Raw genomic sequence first — 17,090 nt, 5'->3', positions numbered from 1 at the left:
TGAAAAAAAATTACATTTGTTTCTCTGGACACAAAAAATGTTTTCTTCCTCACAAAACCTCCACTGATAATTTTAGTTGTGAAAAGGTTGGCAGGATGCCGGTGCCTAAAATAAACAAAACATGAGTTATCTGTATTGCTGCTTCGGTTTATCTATAGCTTTACATTCTTTGGTTATTGATATGTTGTATACAAACAGGAAACATGACCCTGTATTGCTTGTGAAATCTTGTCGACTCACATTGCCAAATGTTGTGGTGTGGAGGTTACTGCTGGGCTCCACATGGCTGAAGGTTAGGCTGTTTGGCCATCATCAATAGGGTTAAGGTCATTAACATGTTTTGAATATCATGAGGCCCTGGGAAAGCAAAGCAGAGGACCAACAAACTGGGCTCTGATTGGCTGGAGCGTGTCTCTAGGAGAGGCCACCCCCCACTGACCTAAGAGGTCATTTGAAGAGCTGATGACCTCTAACCTCATGCCAAGAGGGTGATGGAAAGGTTTGCATAGAATTGATTGCTAAAATATTAAAAGTGTGTTGTGTTTAACCGAAAGCAAATAAACACTAGTATTAGCATGTTTGGAAAAATCAATTCCATCATGTCATAAGCTGGAGTCTGTCCAACCAAAACTTTGTTTTTGTTTTGCAATATTTGTATTGAAGACAGATCCTAGATTTCTTTCCTAAAATCTTGTCATTACCCAGTGACACTTTAACAGTACTGGCAATGACACCTAATATAGAAATTGATTTGCTAATAAATCAACAAATTCAACTATTAATGATGACTACTATTAAACTACAATGACTACTAAGTCCTGTAAGGTAACGTTCTCGCATGCTTTGAAGCATCTTTTTATTTACCGCAATAAAATACAAAATCATCAGCACATAAACACACAAGAACATTCTTTAAAAAAGTTTATTGGCTTTTAAAACCACTTTAAAAATCTCACCAGTGAGTACTTTCCATTGAAAAAAGAAACAACGCATTTGCAATATTAACAAGCTACTGTACATTAAGCAGTACACCAGACAACACCACAGAGGAGGGTTTTTTTTTCTACTGGTAGAAATGGACAAGATAGTCAAACAGAGTTGGTTCCGGGTCAGTCAAAGGTAAAGAATCAGAGTCACTGCTTGATGGAGCTCATGTACTCATAAAGAGGTGCATTTCCTTCATTCAAATTCAAATATCAGTGCCTTATTGTTAAAGAAAATTACGAGAAAATGTTACATTTCTTCACAAATGCATTTTGCAAAATAAGAATATGTAAAATCAACAAAAAACATCATTGTCATCAACATAACATATAGAACAACATTAACTTAGTAAACAGCACAGAACGAAAGTAATGCAACTCATGAAACTAGCACTGCCAGTCTGGTTAACAGAACCTGCCCAAATCACAGAAGACAGTGGTTACCAAGAATACAAAGTACAACACAAGTTATCACACATGCGTGCGTACAATCATTTATCAACATAATGAGCATGTAGGTTTTAAAAGGTTGTTTAACTTTTTTCCCTCAATGCTTTATATTCTCATGTATGAGAATGAGTAAGAAATGTGTATCTCACTGAGATTAATGCACATTTTGCTACAAGACAATTAGTCATTTTCTGACAGTTAATTTCCCTACGCATCTTGTCATAAAAAATATTTTTTTTCTTTTTTTTGTGGGCATCTATCATTACATTTGTCCATAAAGATGTGGCAAAGCCATGTGTCATAAAAATTTAGTGCAATAATGTGAACCTCCAAAGTTTGTTGAAACATGAGTAATCGTTTTTTCCAGTGTCTGCTGAAAGGCTTTGAGCACAATGTCTGTCACAGAGATGTTTGCAACCAGCTAACAGTATCACAACTTTTTTTTCTCAATATACCATGCTATTGATCCTGCTCAAAGCACACATCACTTCTGCAACTGCAGAGACCTATTATCTTTGAATAGAAAAAAGTAAAAGAAAATCAGCAAGCGAGACCAGACAGCATTACTTTTACGACACATTGAGCCAGAAATGTAACACACAACATACAGTATCTTGCCGACTATAGATCTGTTAAGCTTTTTTTTCTTTTGAATGGCACATACTTAGCTAGAATAATGGCCATATTATAGTGTCTTGATACATCAAATCTCTATGTATCTATCCTATTTACAGATGAAGCTTAAACATGACTTATACAACATTGACAATAGCCAAAAACTCAAGCAAGCATCCTACTGTATCACATAGCCTACCTGGCTAGCAGTGATGGTTTCAACATGCTTTCAGGTCCATGGTTACCTATAAAACATAGGACTGTGACCATTTCACAAATCTACATACTGTACATAAGATTTACGCAACTTAACCCTTTTCCTCAAATGCAATAAAACTCTTTTATATCTCCGAGGCTGCCTGTTTCTCGTTGTTGTTAATGTTAACTAGGAGTGTCTCTATGTAATAATCTCTTATGTTATTGAAACAGATCATCTTTGGTATGGAAATAAGGCTGGATTCTCCACAAACATAATTTAATTTCCTCTTGATCCCTAGATGGCATCAAAACATAAATGTCAGCCTCTAGCTTTCTATATAACTAAGCCTTCTCCATACCATTGATATTCTTATCCAAGCTGGGAGTATAGCATGCCAAAAAAATCTCATGACTGAAAGTGTGCCTGCCATGGTTTATGGACAGTATATCAATTCCTCTATTCCTCTAAATCCATTACTAATAAGGGCACACACAGTGTAGTCGTTAGCCTATACAATACGCATCTATATTGTAACACTGCAAAACAAAAACAATAAGAAATAGTACTGAAAATATCAGAGTAACAGCTGCCTTGATATGATGAAGCTCTGGATGGTTCAGAAGATTCTTAACATTATATTATATACAGTCTCTCTACAGATGGCATAAGGCCTTGGACTTTGGGAATAAGGCAGACAGTTGTTGATTCCTTTCGATGTATAGTCCACAAAGTGGCCTGAATTCCCATCTTCTCCCTACTGATTTATCTACTCCCTTAATAAGATATTAAACAGTACAAGAAGTATAGGCTTTAAGAACATTTCACTCTTGGACAATGCTCAGATGTAAATCAGTTTTCCACTGATTTGGTATATGATAAAGTATAAAGATTATGTCATAAATTCAGCACCTGGCAGCATAAGATGCTACCCTTTTTTAATATTCAGATATGGCAGGCAAATGTACTACAACTATTATGTGCATATTCTACAATCCCAATATTGTCTCCATTTGGTTGAACTTGAACTGCACACACGGTTTATTTAGTAGACAACAGCAAATGTTTTTTTGGTCTTTCGTGCCAAATGTACTACCCATCTCCTTCTTTTATCAACTGTCTGTTAAATTTAAATATTGCATTCTTGATTGGTTATAACATGGAAGATTACATTTCTCTTAATGTTCATAACATACAAACCTGCTCTTCGTAAGTGCATGCTGCCACCAAGTACTCACACTTTTACATTGAAATGCTTACATTTCTAATTTCAGATGAGGGAGAAAGATGATTAAGTACTGAAACTCTGGGTGACAAATGAAAAAGGAGAGAAGTAACTAAATGCAGTAGGAGAGATTTTCTGGTAAGCCTGGCACTTTTAACAGAACGAATGGCAAAGTCCAGACAAATCCCAACAAACTATAGTTTAACAACAGATAAACTACATACGCACCAAACAAACAACAGAGAAGAGAAATCACACAGAGTAAAAGATAACGTTAGCCCAGCATCTCTACTGTAGTAGGCTGGTCTTTGCTTTCTAGCCAGTCAAAACCAGAGTTCACAGTATCACTGCATATCTGCTGAAAAAGTGGGTCGTTCTTCAGCTCTTCCAGTGTTGAGTCTTCATATTGTTCCTGCTGTTGATTAGGATCAAACAGCAGGTTGGTGTCCAACGTGTTAAGGTCAGTGATGCTACTGGACAGATCTGAGGTCAGTCTGATGTCGTTTGAGAAGTCAGACGCAACAGCGTTGAGCTCAGAAGCTACCTGACCTACCAACTGGGAACTGGGGTTGAGGCCATCATCCCCCAACAAGTCCTTGACAGTGTTGTTGAAATCCAGCTGTTGCTCATCCTCCACCTCCTGCTGCTGTGTGCTCTGGAGGAGGAGCTGTGGTTGTGTCTGCACAGCGTTCTCCTGGAGCTGCTGCTGGTCTTGCTCACCAGGACCCGCTTGTGCTTGGCTGTTCCCAGTTGAGAAACTCACCTGTTCTCCACTGCCGGTGGTGAGGTAGCCATGCTGCTGGAGCTCAAAGGCAGCAGGGCTAGAGCTAACAGGCAGCTGAATTTGGTGAGCAGTTCCTCCAGCGAAGCCAGGAGTGGTCTCCAGGATCTGTGTGAGGTTCATACGGGCCGTGTAGTTAGAGGGGAGGTTGTTTATACCCAGGCCACGGACAGAATCATCCCCATCAGCTTCCATCTTGCTGAGAAGAACATTGGTGATTTTGGCGGTGTTACTCTGACCCTGCACAGGCAGCATCTCACTCTGCATCATGATGTTCAGGGGTACAGATTGGCTTCGCTGGACCATGCTGTGGACAGAGCCCACCGTCTGGCTGTTGGAAAGGATGCTGAGCACCTCAGAGGTGATGGGGGAGTTAAAGGGTGAAACCACCGCTCGGGTGGTGGTGGTGGTATTGGTGGTGGTGGTTGTAGGGCCAGTGTTGCCACTGAAGTTTCTCTGGCGCACTGCAGGACTGACACTGCGGCAACGGAAAGTACTGGACGCAGATGAGGTTGATGCCTTGTTGTCCAACGGTGCAGGTACAGCAAAACTCTCCTGTTTAGTGGGAGTAGTTACACCTGTTACCAGCTGCTGCTGCTGTTGTTGCTGTTGCTGTTGTTGTTGTTGTTGTTGTTGTTGTTGCTGCACCGGGGAAATTGGGGTCAAACGGCCAAAGTGAGCAGCATCCTGTCTCGACTGAGCCTGAAAGGACTGGCCGGGAATTGCAAAGGCATGTGGTTTACGAAACTGGTCATCTACCAGGTCTTGGTAGCTGGGCAGAATGCCAATGCTATGGTTGGGCAGAGGACCTGCAGAGTTACTGTTGTAGCGGTTGTTGATCCACTCAAGTTTGGCCTTGTCAGGGTGTGTTGCCATTGGCCTCTGCATGGGCTTAACAGGGCTGCTGGAAACAATACTGGCGTCATGATAACCTGTGATGCTTGAGTTAATAGGAGTGAACGCAAAAGGGTTCCTGCACTCCACTGGGCTTGGGGGGACGCTGCTGCTGCAGTTGGACAGTGGTGTGCTGATGGGGGTGTGGCGACCCATGACTCCATCCACAGGGGTGATGGGAGCCATGCGGGAGCAGGGGCTCTCTCTCGTCAGGCTGTTGCCAAGCGTCATTTCAGAGGTGGGGGTGGGGGTCGGAGTTGGAGTCGGTGTTGGAGTGGGAGTTTGGACAGGAGTGGTACTGCTGTGGGCAGAGTGGAAGAAGGCCGTGCCGGCCTGATGAGCATTTAGGATAGAGCCTTGATTGCTGGCTGACTGGCCTTGTAAAGACACATCAACACAGCTACCAAACAGACCCTTCAGCTTCATCTGCTCCTCCATTTGGACTAGCTCCTCCACGATGCTGTCCTGGGTCATGTCATCATCATTGAACGGAAAGTAGTCCATGTTGGACTGAGAACCTGCAAAGTCAACCATCTCCTGCGTGAGGGTGAGCTGGCCTGAGGCCTCGGGGGGTTGAGCTATAATGGAAAGTTGGTCAGTAGGGGCTTGTTTGTGTTCTGCTGGTATCTGCTGCGCAAACGCCTGCTTCCGAAGCTCATCAAGCTCTCCCTCCTCCCATATTGTGCTCTTTAAGTCACTCATCACAGAGGCTTCGTGTGCTCCTGAGTTGGCTGGTATGGCATGTGAGCCCCCGCTGATCTGCCGTAGCAACGCCTGATCTGACGTGTTGTTTCCAGCTGCTCCAGTGCTGGTATCAGTGCTGAGAGAATGGTCTTCACGTTTCACCATCAAAACCTGGGGTTTGACAACAGTCTGGGAGCCCTCAGTGTGTATGATAGGTGAGTCAGAAAGTGCAAGAATCTGTGTGGGCCCTATGGAGGTGTGTTTCACAGTCACTTTGCAGGGGGCACTCTCTGGTCTGGCTGGGGTTCCCGGTCTGGGGATCCTCTTCAATGCAGCATTGATTCCAGGTTTGGGATTGTCAATTATAGCCAGTGGCTGCTGGGAGATAAACACCCTCTTCACAGGAATCACATGAGACTCCCCGGCTGGGCCTGTGCGCTTCCTGGGGCTCTTGGCATCTAGGCAGGGATCCTTCGTTGTTGGGGTAACAGCGGATGAGCCTATAGATATTGTGTTGCCATTGGAGTTCTGATTATCAACAGTCAAGTACAAAGTACTGTCATGGCAGTTACTGTTATTGCTGTCCTGCGTCCCAGCTACAGCTACAGAGACAGGAGAGGATGTGGGGTCACTTTTTATCCTCGCCCCTTTGTCTGGTCCGGGAGAACACTTAATCAGGAAGCTTGGCTCACTGGCAGCCCTGAACTTAGCCATTCTCTCCTCTTTGGCCCCAACAGCGGTTTTCTCTGTGCCATGGGTGGGGTTATTGTCATTTCCAGCTTCAGACACCACTTTAATGTCAGTGGAGAGGATTGGGGTGGAGACTAGGGCACTGGGTCTGATTGCAGGTGACTGAGGTGCAAATGAGGTCCCACCGTGTGACTGCTGGGAATCGTCCAAAGCAGCTATGGTATTCAAACCCGCAGAGGCAGGACGCACGGTTGTGCTACTGCTATTGGGAGCCAGAGCAATGGCCGTCATCTTTACCACGTTGACTGAGCTGACGTGGGGAGTTGGCATCACAGTTTTTATGGGACTGTTAGTGATGAGCAGGGTAGGGGGTGAGCGCAGCGTGATGGCACTGGTGGCAGAGGGCTTGGGCAGAATTTGTGCGTACCGTGTGCCGTGTCGTGCCAGCCGGTCACCCACAGGACTAGCTGAGATGTTCTGGGGATGTTTGGGAGACTGTTTAAGAGACTGAGTGACCACTTGGAAGTTCACAGGCAACACTTTCCCCTCTGCTGTCCCTACAGGGCTGGGTGAGGTCATCAACTGCCTACCTCGCTGTACCTGGAAAGAAAAGTAAGTATATAAAATTACATTTAGGCACATTTTTCAATAACATATCGCAGTATAATCAGTGGGAGAAATTTGGCCAAATACCGTGACTGGGCTGGGGACAGCTGCTACCACGATGCCTATGGTGGGCTGAGGGGAGAGCAGAGCAGGGCTGCCACAGGAGATGGTGGGGCCGGGGGTACTGGCCTCCGTTCTCTTGACCTGGACCTCACTGGGCAGGGGTGAGTGGAGCTTCTGCTCCTGCTGCTTCTTCTGGATCTTGCGCTGCAGTTGCTGCTTTGCATCAACAGAAGGAGAGGGCAGGGTCTTCACCTGGGGCTGGAAAGAGTTTGCCTCAGCTGTTGGCACAAACGCAGAGGCTGGAGTTGGTGTCTTCATTCCTGTCGAGAAAAAAAAAATTGAAGAATTATGATTAGCAAAGATGGAGTGTCAGTGAGAGCAAAGCACTTCAGACCAGGCACGGTCAATAGTCACGGTTTTTAATAGTTCTAATAGAGGGTTTAAAATTGAAAACTCTCTTTATATTACCGTTGCTAATCTTAAACCATATAGCCCTGCCATAACCAATAATACCATTTATTTAAATTCTAATTTGTCAGAAAACCACTGAACGTAATTATTATCGTATTTTTCTACCATGGTCTAGGTTTATCATTGCAAACATTTTCTCCACCCCAAATGGTTTACAGACAGCTGAATTAACCTATTTACATTTTCAGCACCACGGACAGCTGACAACTGTGTGCATGCACTGTTTGAGGAGACACATGCATCATCACATTAAGAAAACACGTTTAAACCTTCAGGGTGTCGATGTGTAAACCATGATGTCCAGTAGTGATCATCATGAGGCACATAATCACAAATGTGCCTATTCAACTTAACATATCCCTCCTCAAACGCACACACACAGCAGTAAAATAAAAATAAAACACCAGCAGATCAGAGGACATCTTTACCTGTGGGTGTTCCGGTCATAACAGTGAGTGCAGCCATGGACTTGGTACCAATGTAGTGGCTATTGAGCAGGAAGCGGGCCAGGTCCTCCACGTTGTCAAACTGACGACTCAGGACCTTTTGGGCCCACTCACACACCAGGCCACAGGCTGCAGATCTCATTTCATCCTCAGCGCTTGGGGACTGGCCCGTTGACTCCATCAGCTCACACTACAGAAGAGAGCAGCAGGTGGATGAGCATCAGACCGTTCTTAAAATATATTTTACCATATGTTTTTTGCAGTGTAACCTACCCCATCACCAGATTTCTGCAGATCCAGGTTGGGTAAGGATGGCATGTGAACAAAAGCTTTCTTCCTTAACCCGCTATAACAGTATGTGAGAAGGAGTTAAGGTGTCTGAAACATAATGACTGGATATAGACATGCATATAATATCTTACGGTGGGTCTGGCCAAATTCTCATTTTGGTTCATCTACTCCTCTTATCCTCTTCTAAACCCAAGCAAGAAGTTTCTTTCTCTGAAAATCAGAATTTGTAAATTTAAAAACCATCTCATATAAATCTGCCTGCAATAGTCCTCAGGCAATAATGTTTTTCTTACCACAGGACCATGCGTTTTGCGCACTGGCACAACTGAGAACTATTAACACAGTTTTTTTGCGGAATATTATTTTAGAAGGTTGGATTTCTCTGTGGTACATTGATTACATCTTGTGCCTCTTCCTGTGCATTATTCATAATATTTGTAATTAAAACAGCATTTGCCTTTAGTCTTTAAAAAACAAAACAGTCATAAACAGCCAAACTTTATTTAGCTTACCTCTATTCAAAGCTGGATTAGGAAGAGCTTATTACGGTAACTTGATAAACTTATATCACTCATTGCTAGCAGAAGAAATACATGATCTGCCTCCTCAAATCTTGGCACCTGAATGGCACTACTATATGTCATCAATTGACTAACAACATCAACTAACTTGCTCACAATTTGAAGACTATGTAGGAAAAATAAAGTGAAGCACAGACAAATAAAAGCATAGGAAAACTTTGTTGACCGGTTCATGAGAATGAAAGGATATTTGGATTTGCCCCTCATGCCCAGTCGACGTGCCTTCATGTTAGGAAAGACATTCTTCATGATCTTTCCAAAGTCCGCTGCACTCAGTGGATTGTAGCCAAGATTGTCACAATAGCTCCTATACGAGAAGAGAATCCTCCATAAGATTAAAAGTGAAATACACACTGTTGTTAGTCCCCTTTTCTGTTTCCCTGACCCCACAGTGAGGTCACACACACTCACTTGTATTCATCATACACCTCTTGCTTTGGGAGTGAAGTCTCTGGGTGCTCTTCTAGGTGATTCCGTATCCAGTTAAATGCATACATCTGTTGAGTACGGCTTGACGACATGGAACTCTGATCACTGAAATTGGTACAGAAGAAAAATAAATCTGGTGAGGCATTGTCCTCGATTTGTATGCATCATTTCTTGTTAATACAGAAACTTTAATACCATAATCCAGGAGTGGAGGACCCCCTCTCATTCTCAGTCCAAATGGGCAGAATTGGGGGGTTGGGGTGATGAATAGATATGGGGAAACAAATGAAACACAAACAGCTAGGTATAGCAAAAGTCTACATAGATCAGTGGTTTGCTTCATAATGATAATCAATCATACAGCTGAAAAATTAATGATAATTTTGTATAAGAAACTCACCAAACTCACTCAAAAATGTCAAAAAACTGAAATTTATTTTTAGGAGCTAGCAGCCTAAACAGTGTCTGCAAAGTAGCCAGTGGATAGTGACTTGAATTTTTGACAAGCAATGAGACAAAAGTGCCAATAATGTAATGAGAGCCCCAACAACGCAGCTGTGTGTATGTGAGACAAAAAAGACCAAAGAGCATAGTGGAAATCTTGAGTAAAATGTGTATGTGTCTGTGACATACCTTTTATCATTGCCACTGCTGGGACCAGAAGGCAACTTCAGGTAGAGGTAGAGTTTTTCTATGTCTGTAAACTTCTCAACATCTTGCTGTAAAAATAAAAATGATCACAAAAGGAAAAAGAGATTATTCATATAAAACAAAGTAAAAAAATGTTTCACTAACAGAAACTATAAATAGATGCTTCATGAGAGTAATATTGGAAAAGAAAATGAAGACAGAAGTTGACAGTGATCAAATGACTCAAAGTCTTATTTCTAATTCTTATATTCTAATTGTTAGCTCTTCGCAACTGGACAAATAGATAAATGTACGCAGAAAATTTTGGCTATCTGTCTGGGTTAGCGCTGATTTGCTACACAGGTGTAAGAGTTGCACACAACCTCCTTACTATTGATTCAACCCCAACTGCTTTTCAATTGGTTTCTAACAATGGACTCATCTTACTTCTTTTCTTTTCTATTTGTTGCTAGGGGAACCAATACTTGAATGAAAGAGGTGAGAGCTGTCAGCCAATGAGCAGTGAATAAAAAAGGCTATTTACTACACTCCACTGCTACAAGCATAGACTGAGTTAGTCCTTCTCTGCTTATACAGAGTATATGATTTTACAATAAGATTTTTCATTTACAAAATCACATCTCAGATACGTGAACCACCCAACGGCCACACAATGGAAGCACCATACTGCAGGTTCCATTGCAATATACTGTACATGTGTAATATGTTCATTTTCAAACAACAGCAATACAAACAACTTTGTGTAAGAGATTTTGCCATGCAGTTATCTCCTTCTCTGGTTGCACTAGTCCAACATTAATTCTGATAATACTGGCTTTCCAGGATTTTTCACAAATGCAAATGATTCACTCGATAAGCCAAAAACAGCCATTGTTCTTCAATAAAATTTCCTAAAAATGTATTATATCATTATGTATAGAGACTTCACCTTGACATAAGATTCCATACACTACCGCTGAAAAGTTTGGAATCACCTGGACGTTTTTCTTCTCTCCTTCAATAATGGCTTTTTTAACAGAGATAAAAATTGTATAATTCAGACACCAAATGTGTTATTTACATTTCAAATAGTTTTGGCCCCAAAAGAAGAATAATCAAATGATTAAAACTTCCATTTAGTCGATGGCCCCACAGTGTTGCATGACAGGGGAGAATGCTTTTTAAAACTTCAATTTTTAATTTGTTTTCAAGTCCAGAAAAGCGTAAGTGACCCTCGATCATTATTGAATCACAACGGTGCAATTGGGCTTTAAATATTTTAGGAAGCTGTTTTTCTTTGGGCACTCTTTGCACTCTACTTAGTGGTTGTTAGTGCTGTCAAACGATTAAAATATTTAATCGTGATTAATCGCATTATGCCATAGTTAACTCGCAATTAATCGCACATTTTTATCTATTCTAAATGTCCCTTGATTTCTTTTTGTCCCATTATTTTTCCTCATTTTAATGCGCTTATCAACATGGAAAAGTGGATCGGCTTGCTTTGTGCAAATGTGCTTCTGTCTGAAGTCATCCATTGTCGCCTGGCTTTGACGAAGGGGCGGAGAATTCGCATCAGCTGTGTACTTGGCCATCAAGTGGTATCAGACTGGACGTGCTGCGATGATAGCTCAGTTCACAACGACAAAACACACAGATCACTTTGGTCTTGTTAATGGAACCATTTGGCAACTTTTTAAAAGTAAACTTTCCATTCAGAATCTTATTGGCATCCATTTCGGCGTCTCGTGCTCGCCATCCACTCAAAATGTAACGGCAGCCTGCTACTCTTTGGCTGGCTCGCAAGCCCAAACAAGTGTGTGCGGCGTGCCTGTTGTTTTGTTTCTGGTCTAGCTAGATCCGGTGTGGTGTTGTAGTTTTTCTAACGTTACTAGTTGTTGCAACAGCATGTGAAATAAACTATAAAGTTTGCTAGGCCAAAAAGAACGTTAATCTCGCGATAAAAAAATTGACGCCGTTAAAATGGGTTTGTGTTAACGCCGTTAATAACGCGTTTAACTGACAGCACTAGTGGTTATATTGAATATGTTTAACTGGGATTTGTCAGTCCATAGTATGTTCAGCAGATGTTTCAATAGTGCTAACCTTAGACTAACCTTGTATTTCTATTGTAAAGTTTAAAGAACAGCTTTGCTAAAGCAACACTCCTGTTAATTTCTGCTTGTTATAGGCATTATTGTGCACTTGGCACTGAAACAGGAACATGTTCCTATTTAAATGTGCACACATTTTGATGCCAAGTTTCTAATTTAGTTTTTACCAATGATGACAATGATTTCTTAAATTCTTATTGAACTGTTGCCCAGAAGCATCTTTGTCTTTTTATGCCCTTTCAATTGTCACTCTGGTTGAACCATTGTACAGTGTTTTGTTCTCCATGTACAAAACACAACTTTTATTGCAGACCCTCCAAACAAAATTACATCTTTTTGTAAAGAAGACTTTCTACAACCTAACACCATTCAAAAATATAGAGTAATTGTCTCAGCCATCTGACTGTACCCAATTAAGCTTTTGTGGCAGGAGATTTCTAAACCTCTGAACGGTTGCATATGTGGTGATATAGGACTGTATAAATATCACCCTCCCCTAAATATTATTACTCTAAGTCTTTCTACTATTTTGTCTCCTCGCCTTTACATTCTAAGGTGTTCCTGTTAATTACCCCACAACACTATTTAGACACACTGACATGCTGTGTGCAACAGTGTCAATGTGTAACCACTCATATTAAAAGGGACTAAACCTGCCAGCCAAAATATGTCAAACACCAGACAGACTTGTTGAAATTAAAAAAGAAACTGTATTTTCTATTGGTAACAAAGAATTAACAAAGCTTTATCGTGTAGCCTTGATGTCACTGACATGGATTTGTTGCTGAATACAAGGTGCGGGCCACTTCAGCTCAGATACATCAACAACAAAATGTGCATAAATAGATAGCTTTCGCACATACACATGTGGTAGAGATAAATACATCACTTTTTTTGTAAATACCAAAGAAGTAGTTCCTTTGTATATATATATATATATATATATATATATATATATATAATGTTTCATGCTTAATTGTCTAGAATATATATACATATATATTCTTCCTTAAAAAAAAGCTAAGCTACACACCTGTTCTTATCAACCACCAATAAACATTAACATGCGACATTCCGTAGACCGGTCTGTTATGGATACTCACCAATATGCTGTCCACTTTTGATTGTACAGATTTGCTACAATGAAAAAGAGAGCAAAAGACAGAATGTGAATAAATGACTTGGAATTAAAATAACACTGATACATGTAGGGTTTTCTTATTATTTCAACTAAGTTTGTTTTTATTTCCTGTCCCTGGTGACCTGTTTTCTTTGTATGGTATGTATTGTAAGTCTGATAAGGAACTAGTTACCATAAGGAGTCATTACATGATGCTAAATTATGCACAATCGGATGCGCTGAAAAATGTGCTGCATCACCATGAAGTAAAGGAATTGAAATCAAGACAAGACATTTAGTTTTTTATCTATATCTTCTCAGATATCATATGCAGTGGCTTTGGTAAGTATTCAGACTCTTTTTGCACACTTTATTGTGTTACAAATGATTCCATTCAAAATGGATTTAATGAACTTTTATGCCATCAATCTACAAACAATAAACAATACCAAAACAGCAAAAACATATTTCAGAATGTTTGGCAAATGTATTAAAAATCTAAATCCCTCATTTGCATAAGAGGTCAGGCCCTTATTCAGAATCAACTTTGGCAGAAATTAAAGCCTCAAGTCTTCTTCCTGGCAGATCCTCTACAATTCAGTCAGCTTAAATGGGGAGTGTGTGAACTGCCATCTTCAGGTCTTTCCACAGAAGTTTTTTTCGGGGTTCAAGTCCAGGCTTCAGCTGGGTCATTCAAATACATTCCCAGATATATCCCAAAGCAATTTCAGCGTTGTCTTGGCTGTCTGCTTTGGGTTGTTGTCGTGCTGAAGGGTAAACCTCCTGTAATCGTGTGCACTCTGGAGAAGGTTTACTTCTAGCTCCTTTTTGTATTTGGCTGCATTCATTTTTCTCTAGCTTCTGACAAGTCTCCACATCACTTCTGCAGAGAAGCACCTCCACGGCATGATGCTTTTTTTTAATCATTAGTGGTATTAGCCAGGTGATGCCTTGAGTTGGATGACCAGCTCTAGGAAGAATCTTAGTGGTTCCATACTTCTTCCATTTCACAATGATGGAGCCCACTGTGCTCCTTGGAACATTCAAAGCTATAGAAATGGTTTCATACCCACGCCCACATCTCATCCTCGACACCAATTGATCGTGAAGGACCACGGAAAGTTCCTTGGACATCATGGCTTGGTGGGAAAAGCCCTGTGAATTGTGGGGCCTTATATACAGGTGTTTGCCTTTTTAAATAATGTCCAATCATTTGAATTTGCCATAGGATAACTCCAATCTAGTTCTAGGTGTCTGTGTCCTCATTCACTGCTCCCTATACAATGGACCCTCAATAGTTTATTGTAGAGTGAGTTAATTAAGATCTTTGACACTTATGAATTCTCATCATTTTGCGTTGTAGGCAGGTGTAGTTTGCACCATTGTCATTTTTGCATCTGTAAAATGCAGTGAATTGCATTGTGGGGTCCATGCGATGGACATTACTTTTTTGTTCCATAGGCCTTTTTTAACATCACACATTTTGACTTGTCATGGCAGTCAAAAAACAGGTGTTAATAATAACAGTAACAATGGCTCTGTTCCATTTGAGTGTCCTAGTAAGTGATAACAGTGTGACAGTGAACCAGCATGCACAATACCAGGACTCTAAAACTGAATCATTGTTTTTTATTAACACGTGCTTTTCCTACTGTGACATGATAAAATGTATTCTGCAAAAAAGTGCTAACCCACCATAGTTGATAGGAGTTAAGAACAATTTCATACACATCCTTAGAAGTATTTCAAGGCTAATCAATGCAGGTGCACCAAACGATAAAGAGTAAAGACTGAACACTTATGTAAATGAGCAATTTAATTTTTAGTAATATTTAATAGATTTGCAAAATAAAAGCCTCTAAAACACGTTTTTACTTTGTCATTATAGTGTAAGTACATTTAATCCATTTTAAATTACATCTATAAAGTGAGCTAAATGTGAATGGGGTTTGAATTCTTTCCAAAACCACTGTACAGTATGTCAGATGTATAGATAATAAAACGTCAGTTGCTTTTAATCACAATCTACTGCATGGTGATGAGAAATCAAATAGAAATAATTGAGTTTTAATAATTTCTAAAGCCACTGTAGAAACTAAACATGTAAAAAACAAACCCTTATTAGCAGAGTGCCTTGTATTGTTATGATCAGCATTAAATCAGTGTGAGGCTGTCTCTCTGTGGAGCTGTCTGGTTTGACACCTGTCATCCTGAGCATCAGCACCACCGGTGGATTTGGTGTCATCTATCACACATGGCCTCCTATGGCTCGATGCTAATGATTATAGCTACTACTGCTGTAAATAACCAGTCGTTAACGTGTTATTAATGCATAAACAGGTAGCAGACAGCGTAGCTTTTCTCACTGATGTCGTATTTCCGTTAAATAACTGCGTTTAGCACGGGAGCACTCGTGTTATTTTCAATCGCTTTGTGCAGCACACATCCTCCCTGCCACTTCACAGCCATATACGCTAATTATAAGGCTACTGCTAGCGATAAGGACAGTGTGGCTGCTTGAGGATTATTTTCATCCTTACCAAATTGAATTCTTTATTTTGAACTGTAACGCGTTAGCCTCGGGCCCTTGGAGTCCTGGCACCAGCGCTGGAAGAGAGCCTAATCCCGAGGCAGGCTTCTGACCAGGTTGTTGTTGATCATCAGCCATCACGATGGAGGGGTGGTGGGGGAGCTTTAACAAGTAGGCCTCATCCCCGGCTGTGCACTGCACCGGACCCACCGCTGCTGGAGCGGCTCAGTCAGCTAGGACAGCCTGCTGAATCCACCACAGAGCATGGCTACAAACACTGTGATCTGACCCTCGCAAAACACAAAATTAAACCATAAAAACCACCCGGGAATACAAAAGGCATTTCGCAGAGGTCTCTCGGCTGCCGCAAATAGCACGCCTGCAGCAGCCAGCAGCAGCTACAGACGAGCTGCCTGCGTCAAGTTACAGACAGGTAGCACAGACAAGCCCGGAAATACACTGGGATTTCGCTTTCGAAATAAAAGCATACGATTTGACATGTTTAAAGGTTCACATTTCTTTGCAAGTCTGTCTTTAAAACAACCCCTCACATGTCCAGATGTACATACATTTTTTAATGAAGTTAGGCCTAATATGAGGAGGACCTCTTTGTTTTTCCCGATACAGTTTCCTTGGGGATAGTAACACCGAGAGGGTATTTAGTACTAAAAAAGAGTAAGAAGACGTCAGCTCCAGCTAAACTTTGGAGTGTATTTTTGCACAGAACAAGGTCAGTAGATTGTGACCCCCATCACTTATATTGGAAGCACATCAGGAAGGGGTCTTTTAATGACCTGTATGAACAGGAGGAACGATTATAGCAAGCAAAACCTGTTTCAATATCTTTTAAATACAAACTGAATATCTTTTTGTTTGGAGTTGTTGGTTGGACAAAACAACAGTTTGCGAATTTTTGATGGAAACTTTTTGACATTTTATAGACAAAAACATTAATCAATTAATTGAAAAAAAATATTGTCAGATTAATCAAAGATAATCATTGGTTGCAGCCCTGTTTGGAAATAAATCCTTGTGTTTTATTTTCACTTGTAAGTGGGATTCCTACTGATATAAACTGGCAAATACTTGATAAACAAATGCATCCCTGTCCTGTTATTATGCCATTGTTTTAAGAGTTTTAATTTTAAATTCCTGACGGGGATTTTATTTTTTCATTGTGTTCCCTGTAACTTGACGCTGATCTTTGCTATGCAGTTCTGCTGTCAGCCGGCAGGGGCGCTGCTGCAGGAAGCTGGTTGATCAGATAGTGACAATGACGGGTAAACAGTCA

General features: G+C 41.0%; 1 protein-coding gene across 1 annotated transcript; it reads right to left on the bottom strand.

Annotated features, from left to right (window-relative positions):
- Positions 1-904: 904 nt before the first annotated feature.
- Positions 905-16,226, bottom strand: LOC116038363 (DNA-binding protein RFX7). The gene is made up of 10 exons (XM_031282697.2): positions 15,810-16,226; positions 13,253-13,286; positions 10,039-10,124; positions 9,601-9,639; positions 9,388-9,510; positions 9,167-9,283; positions 8,378-8,462; positions 8,087-8,294; positions 7,212-7,507; positions 905-7,118 (listed from the first exon to the last, which is right to left on the bottom strand). The coding sequence occupies exons 1-10, from the start codon at positions 15,935-15,937 to the stop codon at positions 3,744-3,746; spliced, it is 4,491 nt and encodes a 1,496-aa protein (XP_031138557.1). The 5' UTR covers positions 15,938-16,226; the 3' UTR covers positions 905-3,743.
- Positions 16,227-17,090: the final 864 nt, after the last annotated feature.

The sequence above is a fragment of the Sander lucioperca genome, chromosome 7, assembly GCF_008315115.2.
Source record: "Sander lucioperca isolate FBNREF2018 chromosome 7, SLUC_FBN_1.2, whole genome shotgun sequence".
In the NCBI taxonomy this organism is placed as follows: Eukaryota; Metazoa; Chordata; class Actinopteri; order Perciformes; family Percidae; genus Sander; species Sander lucioperca.
This window is presented reverse-complemented; position numbering and strand designations above follow the sequence as displayed.